The 23,270-nt window shown below is 41.9% G+C and overlaps 2 protein-coding genes across 2 annotated transcripts in view; both read right to left on the reverse strand.

The window, feature by feature from the left end:
- Positions 1-479, reverse strand: part of LOC135542026 (multiple epidermal growth factor-like domains protein 6) — an 87,205-nt gene extending 86,726 nt beyond the window's left edge. The window contains exon 1 of the mRNA XM_064968606.1: positions 107-479. Within this exon, the coding sequence (XP_064824678.1) occupies positions 107-192 (86 nt within the window). The 5' untranslated portion in view covers positions 193-479. The remainder of the gene's footprint in view (positions 1-106) is intronic.
- A 20,446-nt stretch (positions 480-20,925) lies between these two features.
- On the reverse strand, positions 20,926-23,047 carry LOC135542029 (mRNA turnover protein 4 homolog). Its single transcript, XM_064968610.1, has 8 exons — positions 22,940-23,047; positions 22,632-22,690; positions 22,407-22,510; positions 22,186-22,267; positions 21,997-22,064; positions 21,696-21,847; positions 21,380-21,456; positions 20,926-21,298 (listed from the first exon to the last, which is right to left on the reverse strand). Exons 1-8 carry the CDS (start codon positions 22,965-22,967, stop codon positions 21,146-21,148), a joined length of 723 nt encoding a protein of 240 aa, XP_064824682.1. The 5' UTR covers positions 22,968-23,047; the 3' UTR covers positions 20,926-21,145.
- Positions 23,048-23,270: the final 223 nt, after the last annotated feature.

Consider the following 23,270-nt stretch of genomic DNA (forward strand, 5'->3'; position numbering starts at 1 on the left):
TGAAATTTTACCAGAAGTTTTATAATGTAGGCTACTGTGACTGTAAAATGTATTATCATGCAAGAACAATGTAAGTCAAAACAACGACAGCTGATAAAAAACGTACATGTATGGTTGGAGATTTCCATAGCGGGACACTGCGTAAATCGCGTCGATAAATATAAAAAGTATTGAAACAAAGATAAAATCCATATTCACGTTGTGTTGAACGTATCAATATTTTGCGTATGCATTAATCCGTAGAAATGTAGCGACATTGACGCATGTTTTAGCGAAAGCAAAACCAGTAGCCAATTTACTGGAGAAAAAAATGAACACACGCATCACGGTAACACTTCAAACAGAGTGAGGAGCAGAGTCAATCCCACACCTTCCAAAAGAGATGCAGCCATACATCCCGTAGAAAGTTGCGCTTGGAGGTCGAGCCTTACTGGTTTAGCCTACCACATGCAGATGTTGAACGCACATGCGTGCGCAATGGCTTATCGCCACCGAGTGAGTGGGGGGTATTGCTCCTTTGATGAGCCAATGGATTGTTTCAATGAAATGGATGTCTAAAATTAGACTGAATGGTAGCTTTTTCCACAAATGTTTTGTAACAGGTTGCAAGTTACAACTGTGTTCTTTTCTTCAGATATAGCCTGCTCATGTGATTGGATATGAGGGCCCCTTCGGCTACAATAAAACAATTAGTTCTAGGCCATTACTTTCTAGACAATGGCAGCAGGTAGAGGTTACTGAAAAAATAAAGGAAACACCAACATAAAGTGTCTTAATAAGGCATTGTGTGCCTTGGCATATATTCCACAAGCTTCTTGAACTCTATTGGGGGGATGTGACATTCTTCCAGGAGAAATTTCATCATTTGGTGTTTTGTTGATGGTGGTGGAAAACGCTGTCTCAGGCGCTGCTCCAGAATCTCCCATAAGTGTTCAACTGGGTTGAGATCTGATGACTGAGACACACACACACTTTAAACCCCTTATGCTCCTTTAATACCCCTTAAAGTCAGGGATCTCTTCTTCTGACATGGTAGGCAAAATAATGGCCAACTGGGCATTTTTATACATGACCCTAAGCATGATGGGATGTTTCAATTGCTTAATTAACTCAGGAACCACACCTGTGTGGAAGCACCTGCTTTCAATATACTTTGTATCTCTCATTCACTCAAGTGTTTCTTTAATTTACATGTTTCCTTAATTACATGTGGGAACAGAGCAGTTTTCAATTCAGCAGACCAGTTTCAATTCAGGGGCAATGTGTTAGAAACAGTGGTATCCACTGCTGCCTAAACCTACCCAAAGAGGAACCTATAGTTGTAATAGAACAGAGAGAGGAAGGAGGAGATATGCCACAGTGTGTTATGAAGGAGGACTGAGGCTGGTCAAGCTGCACAGGTCAGTGCAGGCACAGCTGATGCTGCCCGTGGTCATAAGGCCAGAGGCAGAGCAAAGTTACTGCTGCTCTCCAAGTAAAGCCCACTATGCATGCATCTCGTTTAATGACCCAAGGTCCCGAAGGTCAATGCCATACATGGTCTAAACTATCTACATTTATAATTTGCTCAGAGAAAAATATTTGGTTGAACTATTACTTTAAACAAAATCCCAGAAAGATATGTGTCAAAATTATTGCCACCCCCTGTTTTCAATACTTTATAGACACCAACCATAGCAACCAACCACTTTGCTGATATAGTTAATTAAGATAAGTAGCCTATACTAGAGAAATGTTTTACATTTAAGTTTTCAATTAAATAAGTTTGCTAATATGGGTGATTGTTAAGACAATTTATATCTACAACAACAAAGCTAGTAGCCATAGTATAAAAAGTAATTTAAAAAAAAGTTGTGCACATTGATGTTCTATCGTTCTATTCTATTCATGGATTTTTGCCCATATCACCCAGCTCTACTTTGAGCACCCTCCCCTTACGAGGATAAGGGCACATTCTATGATTGTTCCGTGCAATTGGGAGGAATCTTAGACCATTCCTCCATACAGAATCTGATCAGATCCTTGATATCCTTCAGTCTGCGATTATAGACTGCCCTCTTCAATTCAAACCACAGGTTTTCAATGGGGTTCATGTTAGCAGACAGATTACCATTACAAAATGTTGATTCTGTGGTCAATTAACCATATCTTGGTGGATTTGTATGTGTGCTTGGGGTCATTGTATTGATAGAAGATCCACTTGTGGCCAAGTTTCAGCCTCCTGGAAGAGGCAACCTGTTTTTTGACTAAAATGTCCAGGAGCCTCATTTATAAACGTTGTGTAACCCACGCACAAAATAGGCCACAAAACATGCCTGCGCCAGTTTTCACGCAAATGTTGGCATTTATAAAATCTTCTTTTCCTCCCGCAAACTTTAGACCATGCCTACGCACAGTTTCTAGTGGTTGAAATATTGCATTGCAAAAAGGCCCAAGTAGCCTGATAGCCTTGTGCCTGATAGCCTTGTACCTGATAGCCTTGTGCCTGATAGCCTTGTGCCTGATAGCCTTGTACCTGATAGCCTTGTGCCTGATAGCCTTGTGCCTGATAGCCTTGTGCAAATGGGGAATACATGATGAATTTCTTATTCATAAATATTTTAAAAACTGGAAGCTAAATATAATAACAAGATGCAATTATTTGCCATTAGTGAGAAGAGCGAAAATTGATTTATTTTATCTTTGCATTCTAAAATAACTAGACATATTTCTAAAGTTATTCTATTTCTTGTTATTCATTTCACTTCCATGATCATTGCATTATAAATTCCTCACATTTTCTGACTGTGATGGTTTCATACTCGAAAAAGCCATAGGCCTCCAACAAATTAGGATAGGCTACCATTCGTCCCATCGCTCATTTAATTTGACCCATTTCACAGTAGTAAATATAAAAACTAATTCAAGTATTTTGCTCTATGCGATCCATCCACATTTTAACAGTACAACAGTTGGTTCACCTTTCCCATTGCCGTTTGTTAGCCTACATCTGATGTCAAATTCTTGTAGAAAATATTGAATCAATAAACATAATACATACAGCCTACCTATCATGTCCATTGCATAATAAATTGCTCACATTTTCTGGCCATGATGAGTTCATATTCCCGAAGTAGCCATAAAACAAATTACCACGTGCATCTCTAATTTCCATGGGTTTATTAGAAAAGCTATTAAAATGTCACGTTTTTTGGTCTATGCATTCGAAATGGAGTGCGGTATATAGCATACAGTCGAATTTAACAGGTGAACAGTCAGTTGATATTTTGCATTGAAGAGTGTAGGTTACAACTGTAAGTAGGCCTAATGAAGTTTAAAAAAATAATCTGAGTATATAATGTTTCAGAATGCAGCATGTTTAGGTTTGGGGAAAAGTTGAAACAGTCTGTTTACAGGTCCACAACAATTTGCAAATGTGTTTGTCTTTCAGAAACGGTCAGATACAGCAAGTGTCACTGCAAAATCAAACATTCTGCAAACACCTCCAAAGAAGCGAATCAAGTTTCCCATTATATTTAGATGCTGTCTTGGTGTAATTCCAATACTTCCCAACTATATAGCAAATAAGGGCTCAATGTCACCATAGAAGGTGAATGATAGGCATTTTTCAGGAGGAGCTATAATGCTCGTTCAAGCGCGCACAATTTTACAACAGGTCTGATTTATAACGGGAAACATGGCATGCGCCAAGTTAATAAAACTCAATGTTTTTGTGAGCGTGAAGTCTTTTCAGAAATGTAGCATGCAGATATTTAGTGTACAATGAACGTAAAGGTTATAAATGAGGCCCCTGTACTTGGTAGAGTTAATGATGTCATTGACCTTATTAAGATCCTCAGGACCAGTGGAAGGAAAACACCCATAACATCAATGATCCACCACCAATATTTTACAGTAGGTATGAGAGGTTCTTTTCTGCATATGCATCCAAACCCACAACTGGTGTGCATGGCCAAAGACGTCTATTTTCGACTAATCTGACCATAGCACCCGGTTCCAATCCAAGTGCCAATATGGTTTAGCAGGCTCCAGGCATCTACGTTTGTCGATAGCTCTCATTAGAGAATATTTTACAGCAGCACATGCAAATTGTTTATTGGCAATTGTAGATTGGGCGGGGGGGGGGGGGGGTTTACCCATTGCCTGATTTGTGAAAGTCAACCACCATTTAGCTCTTTTCATTTGTGAGTTATTTGCCTTTCTCAATGGTGATGGATGAAAAATAGATTTTACATTTGTACATTTTAATATATCAGTAAAACAGGAAGCCATAGAAGACCGCAATACATTTCCTTTAACTTAGATTAACTTAAACAAGTATAATGTTAATGCATATTTTATTTTGTTTTATTTTATTTATGAGAATCTTTAGTGGTGCCAATAATTTTGACACCAATCTTTTTGAGATTTTGTATTTACTTGTTAAACATTCTTTACCTGAACAATTGTATTAGTATAACATCTTATAATTGTATTTTTTTGTATACAATATAGGTCAGTATTTGTATATAATCTATTTTATACATTTTTTTTGCAAATATTTATCAAGGGTAACAGTAATTTTGTAGGTGACTGTAATTACCACTGCAATGGATATAATGGGTAGCATAGCCTACATGGGGCTATGGATTGTTCTTCTACAATAGTTATACATCATTTGAAGATATTGTCCTGATATAATTTAAAATAATTAAATAGCCTACCAAATTACATTAGGAACACCTTCCTATTGAGTTGCACCCCCTTTTGCACCCAGAAAAACCTCAATTTGTTGTGGAATGGACTCTACAAGGTGTCGAAAGCATATTGACTCCAATGCTTCCCACAGTTGTGTCAAGTTGGCTGGATGTCCTTTGGGTGGTGGACCATTCTTGATACACACAGGACACTTTTGAGCATTAAAAACCCAGCAGTGCTGCAGTTCTTGACATACTCAAACTGGTGCGCCTGGAACGTATACTACCATACCCCGTTCAAATCATTTGTCTTGCCCATTCACCCTCTAAATGGCACACATACACAATCAATGTCTAAATTGTCTTAAGGCTTAAAAATCATTCTTTAAACCTTCTCCCCTTCAGCCATTCTATACTGATTAAAGTTAATTTAACAGGTGACATCAAATTCTATAATGACACTTTTTATCATTTGGAACATTTTAAAAATGTCAACTGAAGCCATAACTACATCAAGGGTATTGTAGGCTTCTGTTGACATTTTAAAAATGTTCCAAATCATAAAAAAGTGTCATTATGGAATTTGATCAAGATCAGGGGTTAAGGATGTTACAGATTCTGAAACAGAATAATTTATTGATCAAATTGTATAATGACACCTTTTTATCATTTGGAACGTTCTTAAAATGTCAACAGAAGCCATATATAACGACATCAGGGGTATTCAACCGGGGGTCCGTGGTCCCCAAGGGTTCCACTGAGGTACTGCAGGGGGTCCACAGAAATATAAAAAATAAAAGCGGATTAAATACCTACAGTAGAAAAAAGGAAAATATCTTCTTACTAATGATGCCAACTTTATTTGTCAACTCCTAATATTGAGCAAATTACACTCATTTGAGCCAATTACACTCACTGAAGTACCTGGCATATGAATTGGAAAAACACCCGGGAATAGGGTGCCAGTGTGAACTGTTGCTTGCTGATGGTAGGCTTTCTTGACTTGGACATACATTTTTGCCAACACATGGCTAACCTTTGTTTAACCAGCTAAACTGCAACAGGTGTGTGTTGGTGGCAGGGAAGTCAGGCGCAGGAGAACAAATTTGGTATAAACAGAGTCGTTTATTAAGTGCTCACAAAACTCAGAAAACCAAAATATTCAAAATAATAAAAGTGGGTACAAAACCCGTAGCACATCAAAACATAACTCGCACATACATACAATCAAACAATCTCCGACAAGGACATGAGGGGAAAAAGAGGGTTAAATACACAACATGTAATTGATGGGATTGGAACCAGGTGTGAAGCAAGACAAGACTAAACCAATGGAAATTAAAAAATGGATCAGTGATGGCTAGAAGGTTGGTGACGTCGACCGCTGAACAATGCCCGAACAAGGAGAGGGACCGACTTCGGCGGAAGTCGTGACAGTACCCCCGCCCCCCTGACGCGCGGCTCCATCAGCTTGTCGACACAGACCTCGGGGACGACACGGAGGGCGAGGCGCAGGGCGATCCGAATGGAGACGGTGGAAATCTCGCAACATAGAAGGACCCAACACGTCCTCCACCGGAACTCAGCATCTCTCCTCCAGACCATACCCCTCCCAGTCCACGAGGTACTGAAGGCCCCTTGCCCAACGTCTCAAATCCAGTACGGAATGAACGCAGTACGCCGGGGACCCCTCAATGTCCAGAGGGGGGAGGAACCTCCCGCACCCCAGACTCCTGGAGCAGGCCAGCCCCCACCGTCCTGAGGAGAGACACATGGAACGAGGGGTTAATGCGGTTATCGGGGGGAAGCTGTAACCTGGAACAAACCTCATTCACTCTCCTCAGGACTTTAAATGGCCCCACAAACTGTGGACCCAGCTTCTGACAGGGCAGGCGGAGGGGTAGGTTTCGGGTCGAGAGCCAGACCCGGTCCCCCGGTGCCTCACTGCGGTGACGGTCTGTGCCAAATTCTTGGCACGGCGCGCTGAAGGTGGACATGGGCAGCGTCCCATGTTTCCTCTGTGTGCCGGAACCAGTCGTCCACCGCAGGAGCCTCGGTCTGACTCTGATGCTAAGGAGCCAGAACCGGCTGATACCCCAGTAAACACTGGAAGGGAGAGAGATTAGTGGTGGATTAGTGGCCCTCCAGACACTCGACAACTGTGGACCCCGATCAGACACTATATCCTCAGGCACCGTAGTGCCGGAAGACGTGTGTAAACAGGGCCTCCGCAGTCTGTAGGGCCATAGGGAGACCGGGCAAAGGTAGGAGACAACAGGACTTAAAAACAAAAAATGTTTTAAACGAACCACAACGACCAGGATCGGGATGTTACCCTGTGAAGGAGGAAGATCAGTCAGGAAATCTACCGACAGGTGCGACCACGGCAGTTGTGGAACGGGTAAGGGTTGTAATTTACCTCTGGGCAGGTGCCTAGGAGCCTTACACTGAGCGCACACCGAGCAGGAGGAAACATAAACCCTCACATCCTTAGCCAAAGTGGGCCACCAGTACATCCCACTAAGACAGAGCACCGTCCGACCGATCCCAGGATGACCAGAGGGGGATGACGTGTGGGCCCAATAGATCATTTGGTCGCGGACAGCAGATGGAATGTACAAACGTCCAGCTGGACACTGGAGGTGAGCGGGCTCTGCACGTAACGCCTGCTCAATGTCCGCATCCAGCTCCCACGCTACCGGCACCACCAGGCAATAGGCTGGGAGTATGGGAGTGGGATCAATGGGCCGCTCCTCTGTGTCATACAGCCAGGACAATGTGTCTGCCTTAACATTCTGAGAGCCTGGTCTGTAGGAAAGGGTAAACACAAAATGGGTGAAAAACATGGCCCACCTAGCCTGGCGAGGGTTCAGTCTCCTTGCCTCCTGGATGCACTCCAGATTGCGGTGGTCAGTCCAGATGAGAAAAGGGTGTTTAGCCCCTCAAGCCAATGTCTCCACGCATTCAAGACTTTGACAACAGCCAACAGCTCCTGGTCCCCCACATCATAGTTTCGCTCCGCCGGGCTGAGCTTCTTCGAGAAGAAGGCACAGGGATGGAGCTTCTGTGGCGTACCCGAGCACTGAGAGAGTACCGGGCCAACACGGGAGCCAAGGTAAACAGAGCCCTCAGGTGACTAAAAGCCCTGTCCGCCTCAGCTGACCACTGCAAGCGCACCGGGCCCCCCTTCAGCAGTGAGGTAATGGGAGCCGCTGACCAAAACCCCGGATAAACCTCCGGTAGTAGTTGGCAAACTCTAAAAACCACTGCACCCCCTTTACCGTGCAATGCGGTCACTCTCCATCTCCACCCCTGAAGTGGAAATGCAGGTCATGCTTCAACAGGTGACCAAGCACTCTGCGCACCAGGGACACATGCTCAGAGTACATCAAAATGTCATCAATATACACCACTACACCCTGCCCATACAGGTCCCTGAAAATGTTGTCTACAAAGGCCCCTGAAGACTGATGGCGCATTCATCAACCTGTACGGCATGACAAGGTACTCATAGTGTCCAGAGGTGGTACTGAAAGCCGTCTTCCACTCGTCTCCCTCTCGAATATGCATCAGGTTGTAAGCGCTCCTGAGATCTAGTTTGGTGAAGAAGCGGGCCCCGTGCATTGACTCTATCGCTGTGGCTATGAGCGGTAGCGGGTAACTATACTTCACAGTGATCTGATTCAGACCCCGATAGTCAATACACAGGCGTAGACCTCCCTCCTTCTTCACAAAAATAAACTTGAGGAGGTGGGTGAAGTGGAGGACCGAATGTTCCCCTGATGCAGGGATTCAGAGACATGTTTCCATAGCCTCCGCCTGTGAGAGGGGATACACGTGACTCCAGGGAAGTGCAGCGTCTACCAGGAGATCTATCGCACAATCGCCCTGTCGATGAGCTGGTAATTGAGTCGCCTTCTTTTTGGAGAAGATGAGAGCCAAATCGGCATATTCAGGGGGAATGCACACGTTGGAGACCTGGTCTGGACTTTCCACCGTAGTAGCACCAACGGAAACCCCAAAACACCTACCTGAGCACTCTCGCAACCACCCCGTGAGAGCCCTCTGTGGCCAAGAAACAGTGGGGTTATGACAAGCTAACCAGGGTAGGCCCAGCACCATGGGAAACGCAGGAGAGTCAATAAGGAAGAGACTAATTCTCTCCGTATGACCCCCCTGCGTCCCCATGCCCAGTGGCACGGTGACCTCCCTAATCAACCCTGATCCTAATGGTCAACTATCTAAGACGTCAACAGGGACGGGCACATCCACGGGAATGATGGGGATCCCTAAACTATAGGCTAAAGCACTATCAATAAAACTCCCAGCTGCGCCTGAATCGATGAGTGCCTTATGCTGGGAATGCGAGGGAAAATCAGGGAACGTAACAGACACAAACATATGAGCAACAGAGGGCTCTGGGTGAGAATGGTGCCGGCTCACCTGGGGTGACGCCAGAGAGCCCTGCCTGCTGCCCCGATTCCCAGATGAACCAACCCGGCACTGACCGGCAGTGTGACCTCTGCGGCCACAGATGGTGCAAGAGCGGGAACCCCCTCCGGTCTGATGGACAGGTCCACCAGCTGGTCAAACGTGAGGGTGGTGTCTCTGCAGGCCAGCTGCCGTCAGACATCCTCGCGCAAACTGCAGCGGTAATGTTCGATCAGGGCCCTGTTTTCCATCCCGCGCCTGGGCGCTCCTCGTCTCTTGCCTCAGATTCAGATGGTAGAGGCGCTCACCCACTGCTCTACCCTCGGGCGGGTGGTCGAGACGAGGGCGGACACCCTCTCACGGTCCGATGGAGCCGGGTGGATGGTGGCCAGATAGAGGTCTAATTGCAAGAAGAATCACTGGTAGTTCGCAGCCCTCCCGTCGTACTCTTGGGGCAAGGAGCATCGCCCGAACAAGGAGAGGGACCGACTTCGGCGGAAGTCGTGACATTAACAGCTGCTCTTAGCAAAAATGTGTTTCACATTACCTTTCTAGCTAATAAGCTACATTTGAGTTTACACTTCCTCTTTCAATTATAATGTGTGGGACGTCAAAATAATGAAAAACTATATCTACCAAATCCCATTTAAAAATGTTGATTACTTCTCCTTACCAATATCCTTCCCCTGATAAAACAAGATGTGAAATTATTATTTTTTTGCTAATATATGATGGGGGTCCCTGGGTCGCTGGTTTACCTGGGAGAGGGTCCCTGGGAAAGAAAAGGTAAGCCTGAATAGTGTACTGCATATGTTAAGGCCAGGCACCACACTGGATAGAGTATTTTTTTCTCCCTTCATATATACCAAAATGACCATTACTAGTTGAATGTAGACACAAATATGATAATATTTGTATTACACATTTTTTGAAATGTTGTTAAAAAATATATGCAAATGAAGCAATGCACATGTGCCTATACCGCCAACCCACTGTTCTGCACGTTTCTTTTCCACCATGTCAACTTCATAAAAATGGAAAAATAAGCTCTTTGAGCCCTTTCCACAAAAAAAAGATATATGATTGACCGAAAAGTGTTATGACACTTGGCATCATACTCTGTAATGGAATAAATAATGCAATTTCCTACATACATGGTTAAATAAAGTCTGCACACCACAATATTGGTGGTAATTAGGAACGTGGTTTTATTTTTAAATGACAACATGGGATAGCAGAAATGTGTGGGATTATCCCTCGTCTTGATACAGTTTCATTTGCCATTTCTGATTCACTTTACCATGACTGGAAGTACAGCCGACGACCTTCAATGTGTCAAATCAAAAATCAAATCAAATGTATTTATTTATATAGCCCTTCGTACATCAGCTGATATCTCAAAGTGCTGTGCAGAAACCCAGCCTAAAACCCAAGCAGCAAGCAATGCAGGTGGAGAAGCACGCTGGCTCGGAAAAACTCCAGAGAAAGGCCAAAACCTAGGAAGAAACCTAGATAGGAACCAGGCTATGAGGGGTGGCCAGTCCTCTTCTGGCTGTGCCAGGTGGAGATTATAACAGAACATGGCCAAGATGTTCAAATGTTCATAAATGACCAGCATGGTCAAATAATAATAATCACAGGCAGAACAGTTGAAACTGGATCAGCAGCACGGCCAGGTGGACTGGGGACAGCAAGGAGTCATCATGCCAGGTAGTCCTGAGGCATGTTCGTAGGGCTCAAGTCCTCCGAGAGAGAGAAAGAAAGAGAAAGAGAGAATTAGAGAGAGCATACTTAAATTCACACAGGACACCGAATAAGACAGGAGAAGTACTCCAGATATAACAAACTGACCCTAGTTCCCCGACACTGCAGCATAAATACTGGAGGCTGAGACAGGAGGGGTCAGGAGACACTGTGGCCCCATCTGATGATACCCCCGGACAGAGCCAAACAGGAAGGATATAACCCCACCCACTTTGCCAAAGCACAGCCCCCACACCACTATAGGGATATCTTCAACCACCAACTTACCATCCTGAGACAAGGTCGAGTATAGCCCACAAAGATCTCCTCCACGGCACAAACCAAGGGGGGACGCCTACCCAGACAAGAAGTTCACATCAGTGACTCAGCCCACTCAAGTGACGCACCCCTCCTAGGGACGGCATGTCTAACTTGGACTAGCTGTGAAAATGCTCTCCTAATAGTTACCTTCTGGTTAGTACCGGCTTCTGTTATTAACAAGAAAGTAACCCAAGGGAACAGAGTATTCCACATAGGCCAACATAAGCTATGACTCCGCCAGCATGCTGAAGTCTCCACATTGACATAAATATTAGAAGACTGTAATTTATTTATTAAACTGTGTAGTCCATTCAGATGACAGGTTGATGAGCCAGAGGTGTTTCCCTAATAAAGGGGAAGCTGTAACACTTAGTTATAGACCTCCTAAATAGAGGATTTATGAATAGTTTATACAATGATTATTAGTTTATAAATGCTACATTTACATCATTTAGCAGACACTCTTATGCAGAGCGATTTACAGTAGAGAATGCATACATTTTCATACTGGTCCCCGTGGGAATGGAGCCCACAACCCTAGCGTTGCAAGCGCCATGCTCTACCAACTGAGCTACACAGGTAACATATTGGTTGAAATTGGTGCTTGTCTTTAAGCTGCACAGAATACACATAGCATGTAGCCTGTGTTACTGTTATTTAGGCTATTGGTATTAAGATCAATGCAAGGCATTGATAAAGTTTCTGAATGAAGATTCAGCAGAATCTGTTGTAGTTTGCTGACATCATCTGGAAATCTGAAATTAGAACTACACAAGAGAAGACATTCAAATTGTTGACCGGACTCTTAACCTGTAAATCATTATCAGACAGAAGCAATTGAACTCTGCAGTCTACAATTCAATTTAAATTTAAGGGTCTTTATTGGCATGGGAAACAAAGCAAGCAAGTGAAATAGATAATAAAAAATGAACAGTAAACATTACACTTACAAAAGTTCCAACAAAAAATAAATTTCAGATGTCATATTATATATATTTATATATATATATATATATATATATATATATAGTGCCTTGCGAAAGTATTCGGCCCCCTTGAACTTTGCGACCTTTTGCCACATTTCAGGCTTCAAACATAAAGATATAAATGAAGTGGAACGACATTTATTGGATATTTCAAACTTTTTTAACAAATCAAAAACTGAAAAATTGGGCGTGCAAAATTATTCAGCCCCTTTACTTTCAGTGCAGCAAACTCTCTCCAGAAGTTCAGTGAGGATCTCTGAATGATCCAATGTTGACCTAAATGACTAATGATGATAAATACAATCCACCTGTGTGTAATCAAGTCTCCGTATAAATGCACCTGCACTGTGATAGTCTCAGAGGTCCGTTAAAAGCGCAGAGAGCATCATGAAGAACAAGGAACACACCAGGCAGGTCCGAGATACTGTTGTGAAGAAGTTTAAAGCCGGATTTGGATACAAAAAAAGATTTCCCAAGCTTTAAACATCCCAAGGAGCACTGTGCAAGTGATAATATTGAAATGGAAGGAGTATCAGACCCCTACAAATCTACCAAGACCTGGCCGTTCCTCTAAACTTTCAGCTCATACAAGGAGAAGACTGATCAGAGATGCAGCCAAGAGGCCCATGATCACTCTGGATGAACTGCAGAGATCCACAGCTGAGGTGGGAGACTCTGTCCATAGGACAGCAATCAGTCGTATATTGCACAAATCTGGCCTTTATGGAAGAGGGGCAAGAAGAAAGCCATTTCTTAAAGATATCCATAAAAAGTGTTGTTTAAAGTTTGCCACAAGCCACCTGGGAGACACACCAAACATGTGGAAGAAGGTGCTCTGGTCAGATGAAATTAAAATTGAACTTTTTGGCAACAATGCAAAACGTTATGTTTGGCGTAAAAGCAACACAGCGCATCACCCTGAACACACCATCCCCACTGTCAAACATGGTGGTGGCAGCATCATGGTTTGGGCCTGCTTTTCTTCAGCAGGGACAGGGAAGATGGTTAAAATTGGTGGGAAAATGGATGGAGCCAAATACAGGACCATTCTGGAAGAAAACCTGATGGAGGCTGCAAAAGACCTGAGACTGAAGTTCAAGGGGTCTGAATACTTTCGCAAGGCACTATATATATAATATGATATATATATATATATACACAGTGTTGTAATGATGTACAAATAGCTAAAGTACAAAAGGGAAAATAAATAAACAAATATAGGTTGTATTTACAATGGTGTTTGTTCTTCACTGGTTGCCCTTTTCTTGTGGCAACAGGTCACATCTTGCTGCTGTGATTGCACACTGTGGCACTTCACCCAATAGATATGGGAGTTTATCAAAATTGGATTTGTTTTTGAATTCATTGTAGGTCTGTGTAATCTGAGGGAAATAAGTGTCTCTAATACGGTCATACACTTGGCAGGAGGTTAGGAAGTGCAGCTCAGTTTCCACCTCATTTTGTGGGCAGTGTGCACATAGCCTGTCTTCTCTTGAGAGCCAGGTCTGCATTCGGTGGCCTTTATCAATAGCAAGGCTATGCTCACTGAGTCTGTACATAGTCAAAGATTTCCTTAATTTTGGGTCAGTCACATTGGTCAGTTATTCGGCCACTGTGTACTCTCTGTTTAGGGCCAAATAGTATTCTTGTTTCCTCAGTTTTTTGGTAAATTCTTTCTAATGTGTCATGTAATTATCTTTTAGTTCTCATGATTTGGTTGGGTCTAATTGTATTGCTGTCCTGGAAGAGCCCCCTATACTTTCTATAGCATTTCTTAATATGATCCGGTTTCTTTGGCTTTGATGCCTCATGATTGAGCATAGCTTTGTTCAAGTAGGCTGTGATTTTGCTGTGGTCTGATAGGGGTGTCAGTGGGCTGACTTTGAACGCTCTAACAGACTCTGGGTTGAGGTCAGTGATAAAGTAGTCTACAGTACTACTGCTAAGAGATGAGCTATGGGTGTACCTACCATAGGAGTCCCCTCGAAGCCTACCACTGACTATGTACATACACAGAGCTGCAGGAGTTGTGACCTGTTTTTGTTGTCATAGTTGTCTTTAGGGGGGCATATGGGGGAGGGAATGCTGTCACCTCCAGATAGGTGTTTGTCCCCCTGTGTGCTGAGGGTGTCAGGTTCTTGTCCAGTTCTGCATTTAGATCACCACAGACTAGTACATGTTCCTGGGCCTGGAAATTGTTGATCTCCCCCTCTAGGATGGAGAAGCTGTCATTGTTAAAGTATGGGGATACTATTGGGGGGGATATAGGTAGCACACGAGGACATTTTTCTCTGTTGAGATCATTTCCTTATTAATTTCTAGCCAGATGTAAAATTTTCCTGTTTTTACTAATTTAATAGAGTGGGTCAGGTCTGCTCTATACCAAATTAGCATACTCCCTGAGTCTCACACTCGGTAGTTTGGTGGATGGGACTACCAGCTCCTTGTAACCTAGAGAGCAACTAGTAGGTTCGTCTCCTTGATACCATGTTTCTTGTAGGATGACAATGTCTGTATTTCCAATTTCTTTTACCTTTATTTAACCAGGTAAGCCAGTTGAGAACAAGTTCTCATTTACAACTGCGACCTGGCCAAGATAAAACAAAACATGCGAAAAAAACAACACAGAGTTACACATGGGATAAAGTCTGGGTTCTTCCTCTTTAGGCCAAAGGCAGATGACCTCAGACCTCATATATTCCAGGATGAGATTGTAAAAGCTTTGAGTTCCATAGTGTCTAGTGTTGTTTTTATGTGGTTTAGGCCCAGACCATTACAGTAGGTGTGAGTAGAACGTTGACGTCACCAAATCCAGGCTTTGATTGATTTGGTATCAGCCCTAGTCTTTTGCCCTGCTGGGATGTTGTAGAACAAACTAGGCTACAGTGCTTTACATTGAATATTCCAATCATGAGCCCTGGCCTGCCCTGCCTTTTTAGTTTTCCAAAGTAATTTTTATTCGTCCAAATAAATTATATTTTGGCAAGCACGGGCGACTATTCATTCTCTGAGAGAGAGAGTGCAAAGATGACAAGGACGGAGGTAAACTTTTTTAGCTAACTTACATTTCAACATGTTGACTCAAAAGCTGCACTGACAGATAGCTAGTTTAACGTTAACTAACTAACGTTAGTTAGACTAGTATTCCCGGCCTACCTAGTGCTGCTAGCATTAGCTACCTGGTACAGAGATTTGACATGAATTGATTAGCTATCAAGACACTGAATCCAACTGCTGGAACTCCATTCACCACCCGACAAGTATCTCAAAATAAACAATTACTGTCTAACCATGGGACAGAAGATAGCCTGTTGTGATTCTGGATGGCCAGATTGCTAGCAAGAATGACAAACTGTCATGTGAGGAATCATAAGAGCTCATTTCAGGATGTTTCATCATGTTATTGATACCATGTCTTGTTTTCAGTTGTTTGGACATTTCATGTCAATGCAAATATGGCTAAAATTCGCTAACTAGCTAACCAACAACTGTAACGATGTATTTGAGACAACAAGTGGTCATTGTGCAAATGTATTTGTTTGCAATAAGCATTGGAGATGAAATATAGCTTTCATGTTGTCAACTATCTCGAAGCCTACCTCATCTGTTTTGCCCCATGGTTGCACGCATGTTGATGTTGCTAAAGCAACAGAGAGAGAGAGAGAACACAGGTATTGTGTTAGGGAAGGGTAAAACAGTTGAATGTTAAATCAGGCTTAAGAGTGAGTGAACTTCTAATATCATTAAGGAACAGTAATGATCCCAGATTTGACCTTTTCGCTCAATTCAGGTAAACATTATTGTTCATATTGCATGTGTGTTTGTGCGCATATTGCTTCTGTGTCCGTTTGTCTGTTCAGTTTGTCTGTTCAGAATACTTCATACTTCATATTATCATATTGTAATAAGATAGAGGAGATCCAGGGAGGCAGGACTTCAGACAGCAAGGAAGAGATGGGAGGGAGAGAGAGGAGCAGACAAGACAGACAGAGAACATAGAGGGGAGGCACACACAAGACAGATGTCATATTCCTCTCAAGCCAGAGGAAGTAGTTATTGCTAAACATTACCTCTCAAAAAAGAAAGGCGCCTCTTCTGACATGTCCTGTGTGTATAAACTGTTAGACCCTAATTGGTTTCCATCATTGAAGGCAATCATGCAGGCCACGCTGACCATCCCAGTTAGCAGCTGTGAGAGATCTTTCAGTGCATTAAGACGTCTACATACCTGGCTTAGGAGCCAAATGACCCAAGAAAGACTGCATCATGATATACATACTAACCTGCTTGGGAACGAGTGAAGTCAGACAGGTTTTCACCTACAGTTTCATTTTGTTTCATTTCTAATCTTTATGGATGGACTAATATCCTAGTACCGTGTAATATAAATATAACTCGCAACATTTGGTTGGAGAAAGGATTGTATGCTGGTAGGTACAGTTAGTTATATAATACAAGCCTACTGCTAGTGAGTTTACACAGTTCCAACATAATTTAAAAAAATGTCAGCCTAAAATCCCAATCCTGCTATACTGCATGTAACTGGAACATTTTATGCAAAACATTAATTTGTGGTCTAGGATGCCACCTTTGAATTGTTTTGGAACTGCACAGTGCACACAGCATGACTAGCTCACATTTAGTTAGCATTGATGTGACCAACATGAGCCTTGTTTTTATTGCCTATCAAATATTGGACATGGTTTATAAAAACAAATGTAACAAAATAATGATACAAATACACTTTTTCCAACAATTTTTGTTAATGGTAAATATCAACTCAGCAAAAAAAGAGCTGTTATTGCCATTCTGTACCTGTCCCGCCGGTGTGATGTTCGGATGTACCGATCCTGAGCAGGTGTTGATACACATGGTCTGCTACTGCGAGGACGATCCGTCTTGTCTCCCTGTAGCTCTGTCTTAGGCATCTCACAGTACGGACATTGCAATTTATTGCCCTGGCCCATCTGCAGTCCTCACGCCTCCTTGCAGCATGCCTAAGGCACATTCACGCAGATGAGCAGGGACCCTGGGCATCTTTCTTTTTGTGTTTTTCAGAATCAGTAGAAAGGCCTCTTTAGTGTCCTAAGTTTTCATAACTGTGACCTTAATTGCCTACGTCTGTAAGCTGTTAGTGTCTTAATGACCGTTCCACAGGTGCATGTTCATTAATTGTTAATGGTTCATTGATCAAGCATGGGAAACAGTGTTTATTAAACCCTTTACAATGAAGATCTGTGAAGTTACTTGGATGTTTACAAAATATCTTAATATATAGACAGGGTCCGGAAAAAGGGACATTTATTTTTTTGTTGAGTTCAGTTATGCACTTGTGATTTGTACTTGCTAATAGATTTTTTTATAAATAATATCAACACCATATTCCATGGGTTTACTGACCACAATCCATTGAATTCATATTATAAAGTGTTGATTATTTGTCATAAGGAGAGCACAGCGCATGGAAGAAAACCCTATATTGCATATTTCACTGCTATGTTTCTGCAATATGTTCACTACTAGAGTGTGAGGCGTTTCATTTCAGTTGTGCAGGGATCCCCAGATTGCATTGGAAAATAGGCATGTAGGCCTAATAACATAAGAGAAGAAGAGACAAGTTAAACAAACGTTTATGAGTGTAAGAAAAGTTAACCCACATGCAGTGCCTAAAATGTGTCCAGAAATAGAATCCTTGTTTACAAAGCACAAACTAGCTACAATGTTTCAAACCTCTGCTACATTAGGGCCCACCACTATAACTTCTTACACATGCTCTCTGAAGTTGTTGGACCTTATCAGCCATTTGTTTTATTGCCTGTATCTCCAGTGAGCATTGCCACTAAGACCAATCCCTGAGACAGAAAGACCCTGAAACCAGACAGTGTGACCTCCAAACCTCCAAAGTCACAACACAGGCTACGTCTCGATTATTTTCCAATTGTTTTGTTCCATTATTCCGACCAGCGAAATAAAGTTCTGAACTAGTTCAACTAGTTCAAAATGTAGGGTGTTAAATGTGACTGAACTTTTACAGGTGTGCGAATGGATGGATAGAGAGAAAGGGTGGGGGAGGAGGCTTGACTTGAAGCACTGGGCATCTTCTTATGACATACATTATCTGAATTAGGCCCACATAATTATACATACAGAGGAGCGGCTTCTATGAAGGAACTTTGAACTTAATGTTGGACCAGAGCTAGCAAGCAAGCTTGTGTGTGACGTGCTGCACAAAAATATTTACAAAAAAATTAAAATGTACAAATCCAATGTGAAATGTGATTTCTATAGTATCCTAAACCAGCATAGAAAAAGTTAATCCATTCTTCTATAATTAAAAATCTCTCCCTAATTTCTGAATCGCGCTTGTAACGTCAGTAGGATACAGTCAAAGGCTACTGTGATACAGTAGCCTATGCTTCAGAGTGGAGGGGCAGGCCTCCTACACATGCGCACACACACTGGCAAAGATTTTCAACTGGCAGGTTGACACTGGAATACATTTCCAGTGACAGAAGGGGGGGCTTTGCATAGGCACTTTGTGTGTTTTTGTTGTTGTTGTGAGACTGGAAAAAAATGGCCATAATGTAATAGAACATTATTAACCCATTTCCATGCTTTTAAAATAACAGCTCTGCTCCTGAACAGTATAGATCACTTTTGTTGCCGGCTCTGAATCTGCTCCTTAATAAATGTTGTTTTCCGTTCTGTTCTGAGCCGGTTCTAAAACCTGCTTCTGATATGAGTAAGGAAAAAAATTGTGGTGACCATACCATCCATTAAAATATTGCAATATTATGCTGATGCAGGAATATGACTACTGAACTACGATATGACTACTTATCAAATGGCTACCCAGACTACTTGCATTGCCACCACCCCCTTCCTCTTCTTTTACACTGCTGCTACTCTAACTATGCATAAGTCACTTTAATAACTCTCCCCACATGTATATTACCTCTACTAATGGGTTCCCCAGCACACTGACTCTGTACCGGTACCCCCTGTACATAGCCTCGCTATTGTTATTTTACAGCTGCTCTTTGATTATTTGTTACCTTATTTCTATTTTTTTGTTTGTATTTTTCTTACATTGTTGGTTAGGGGCTTGTAAATAAGCACTTCACTGTAAGATCTACAACTGTTGTATTCGGCGCATGTGACAAATAACGTTTGATAATGCTCTTTGGGCATGGTCTTTATTTCTATGTTGGTTTTTCAGGGGAAATACAAGGAGCTTGGCTTACCAAACTATATAGCATCAGAAGTTGTTGAAATTGCTGCTATCTGCAAACAACTGGATACTTCCCACTGTTTATCAGGTAACACACACAGAAAGCCTGCATCTGTCACTCACCACATTGCCTTCATTCAAATTACAGAACAATGTTGTTTTTAAACTATTACAATAAATTAAACAGTAATAATAGGATAAACATTGTTATTCACAATGAAAACATTATTTGTCGAGATTACCTTTACACTAGATACATTAAAACATTACCTTTGGATCTCAGGTACTGGAAAATGTTACTTCCAGGAGATTGAGCTTGTTCAGAAGACCCTGGAGACAGTGTATGGCTCAGACAAGCAGACTGACATATGCTGCTTTACACTGGATGTACCACCACGCCCACCTCAAGGTAACAAGCCACATGCAAAAACAGGGACAACCCACTACCAGCTAGTCACTTTGATTTTAAAGCTACAATATGTACCCTTTTGGGCAAACCAACCAAATTCGCATAGAAATGTAAGCTATAGATCTGTCAGTCCCATTGAAAGCAGGTCTAAGCAGTAAATCTGTTTCATGTGCACCATTTCTATGCTTCCCGTTAAGTTTAGTTTTTGCATGTTTTACTTTCGGTTTTGTACACCAGCTTCAAACAGCTGAAAATACGATATGTTTGGTTACGGAAAATATATTACACAGCCGTTTAGATGGTACAATGATTCTCTACACAATGACTGCTTATTTTATCACAAACTGAAATTAGGTGAACTATTAGAATTTCAGCAAACAGGAAATGGCAGAAGGATTTCTACATATTCCACCTTTATATGAAAGAAAATTAAATAATTTAACAATAGGTTGAACATGACAATTGCCACTCAATGTTAGCAGTACGAGCTACAAGTATTACCATAAATGTTTAGTTAGTGTGACGTATGTAGTGCAAATGGTTGGGTCCTCTTGCACCTGGGTTTTGTCACCACTGCTCCAGAGGGATTTGGGATACAGTGTCATCATTGGAATGTCCTGCATCGAGCAGCTGCAGCAGAACCCGTGCGCCTCGGAGGGCCCTCTAGATGAGCGGGTGGTGGAGGCCTTCCAACAGGTCTGGGACCTGGTAGCCCCATTTACCTCTGCTAGATGTGTCATCTGATTAACTATATTGACATTATCCACAAACTATATAACAATTGGCTAATTGTACAGTGAGATTTTACGTTATCAGATTGATGCAAGTATTCATTAAAACAAACTATGAAAGGCACAGATTCCTTTGATCTTGTATATTCTAATGGTGAGCGATTCATGTAAATTCAATGAATTAGGGAAAAACATTTTCTGGAGGCTGTGTCTAATCAACTGGAGAACAATGGGAGTATTTTATCTTCACTGATCTGCCATGGCCAGTGCGTTTGTAAGGATCAAAAAATGGCTAACAATTTTACATAGCTGGCCATTTTAAAGCTATACTGTGCATAAACAATTGCCACTAAACATTTTTTTTGTGGGATGTTTTATAAGACAACCAAGCAAACTGTTTTAGTTTGTACTGTTGTATTTGAGTGGACGACAAAAGATGTATAAAGCACAAAAAGTATGTTCACAAGATTCAATGGGTAACATACCAGTGAATTTGTGCCTCAGAAATCTAGCATTTCATAGGCAAAAGGAAACACTTGAAGGTTGAGACATTAAAACATACAGGTCACACAGTATTAAAATCCTACGGTCTGAGAAGTTCATTAGTCTATCCAGATTCATTTCCCACACCCTTCTTCCTCCTCTGTGTCATTATCCTGCATGGCCTCTTCCTCTTCTTCCTCAGCCAGCTTCTCAAAGTCGCTCGTTTCAGAGTTCCACATGCACTTGATCTGCACTCTGAATTCTGCCATCTCAATCCCAAAGAGTTTCTATATGGGAAAAATAATGGAACCATCTAGCAACTGTGGACTTGCAGAATGTCTCATAGGCCAATAAGGTTTAGAACTCACCAGAATACGGGCCTGTTCAGGGGTTAGTGTGTCTCCCTCTTTGCACACGTCATGGTCTTTCAGTAGTGTCACCACTCCTACAACAAAACAATGGGGTATAAGCCAACAATTGCAACATTTAATCTTTCCCCTTTGGAAGTAATCCTACGTAAACTTCACTAGTTATCGATGAGCTTCGGTTGTTAGATCAGAAGTCTGTAGCAGAAGCAGAAAAAGTTAATTTAAACTAAACAAAGTGTGTCACTAGAGAGGTTACAGCCATCCTTTCATTGCAGACTTATGAAATGTTTCTCTGAACATCAGAGACAGGTCTCACCTTTCTTGAGTGCTGTGGGGAGTCCCAACTGTCTCAGCTGTGGCTCCATGGAGTGAGGGAACTGTTCCAGGGGTCCTTCATCAAGTGTTATGGCCATCCCTGCCTTGTTTCCTGCTCGTGCAAAATCCATCTCTTTGAACTGGCTGAAATACCTGAAAAACATTTATCAAGAGAAAAACAACTTATATGAAACTACCATTGAGGGCAAGGAATCAGCCGAAGCACCAGATAAACAAAAAAAATATACTCCATTTAATGATGGTACATCTTTAATGGAAATGCAAGACATAGGTTTACTTACTCTTGTACCTCTGCCTTGGTTTTATTTGTGAATAACACACCCACTTCTCCCCTCAGAAACCGGCTGACCTACAAAATAAGCAGAGACCAACATTAATTCAACTCCTTGAAAATTGTCTTTGTGCAAACCAAATGTACAAGACCTTAACTCATGAGTCTACATAACTTAATCACAACAAATATAGCATACCTTGTGCAAATTGTCTTTGTACTCGCTTGTTGGTCCTTTACCTATAGCGATCATCATGACTTTGTTTTTGCCAAAAAAGAATCTGAAGAAGAAAAACGTCACCTCATTGTCAAACCAGCTGCACCTACCTATAAGCACAACACATCATGGGTGTCTGACAATTAGATTCGTCTGAGTAATGAGAACCAGGCTGCTTAGACCTGTGTTGTGTGTGTTCTTACCGACTGTGTTTCCAGGCTGTCCTGATGTCTTTCAGTTTGTTGTTCCTCATGTTTGCCACAGAGAAGATGAACAGATGCTTGTAAATGTCCACACATTTCCGCAACTATAAAGACATGGACATACAGATACAGACCATTAGTCAAGCGTTTATTGGCTGGATACCGATGTCAGACAGAAAACAACTTAGCTAGGAAGGATTGATGGGTATCAGTATACGTAGTTACCTCTTCTATTAAGTTCTGTTTAGTTTCCAGACCCTTCTTGGCTGTTTTTGTTAGTGAAACTGAAGAGGTGTAAAAGACAAACAATCAGGATTGATGCATTCAGGACAACAAAGTATGTTCAGCATTAGCCATCTTAATAAACATAATTAGCTAGTTAGCTAACGTTAGCTTCGTAGCTAGCTGGCTCCTCTTTCACCTCTTGATGCAAGACATACCCTGGAAATGCTATATTCGTGAACTATTACATGAAGCAATACACTAGACTATATATACGCGTAATCTACTGGACGAATGACATAAAAACATACCTTTCTTGTCTCTCTTTGACTTCGGCATGGTCCTCACGTTGTGTAGACCTATGGAGGAAAATGACCCCACGTGTTTCTGTCTGTTGAATATAGCGGTCCAAAATATGCCTACAAAAAAAATGAATTGTTGCGTTTCCCGAGCTCATTTTCTGCTACATAATTGACTTGAAATAAAATATTGACTTTGATAATATAAATACATGATTTAATCATCTGGATTAACAATGCAAAATAAATGTGCTTTATGGACATGGTCTCTTTTTCCCCAGTAGATGAAACCCTGCAAACATGAGAGGGCGCACCTCACAATAAGTGCTATAACAAGCACACA

The sequence above is a fragment of the Oncorhynchus masou genome, chromosome 6, assembly GCF_036934945.1.
Source record: "Oncorhynchus masou masou isolate Uvic2021 chromosome 6, UVic_Omas_1.1, whole genome shotgun sequence".
Taxonomy (NCBI): Eukaryota; Metazoa; Chordata; class Actinopteri; order Salmoniformes; family Salmonidae; genus Oncorhynchus; species Oncorhynchus masou.

Bases quoted from the DNA above. Each gene is read 5' to 3' on its own strand.
- LOC135542029 (XM_064968610.1), bottom strand. From the start codon at position 22,967: ATGCCGAAGTCAAAGAGAGACAAGAAAG. The intron at 22,065-22,185 runs GTATGCTATATT...CTTATTTTGTAG, and splicing joins ACAAAGACAATTTGCACAAG to GTCAGCCGGTTTCTGAGGGG. The intron at 21,848-21,996 runs GTAAGTAAACCT...AATGTTTTTCAG, and splicing joins ACCAAGGCAGAGGTACAAGA to GTATTTCAGCCAGTTCAAAG.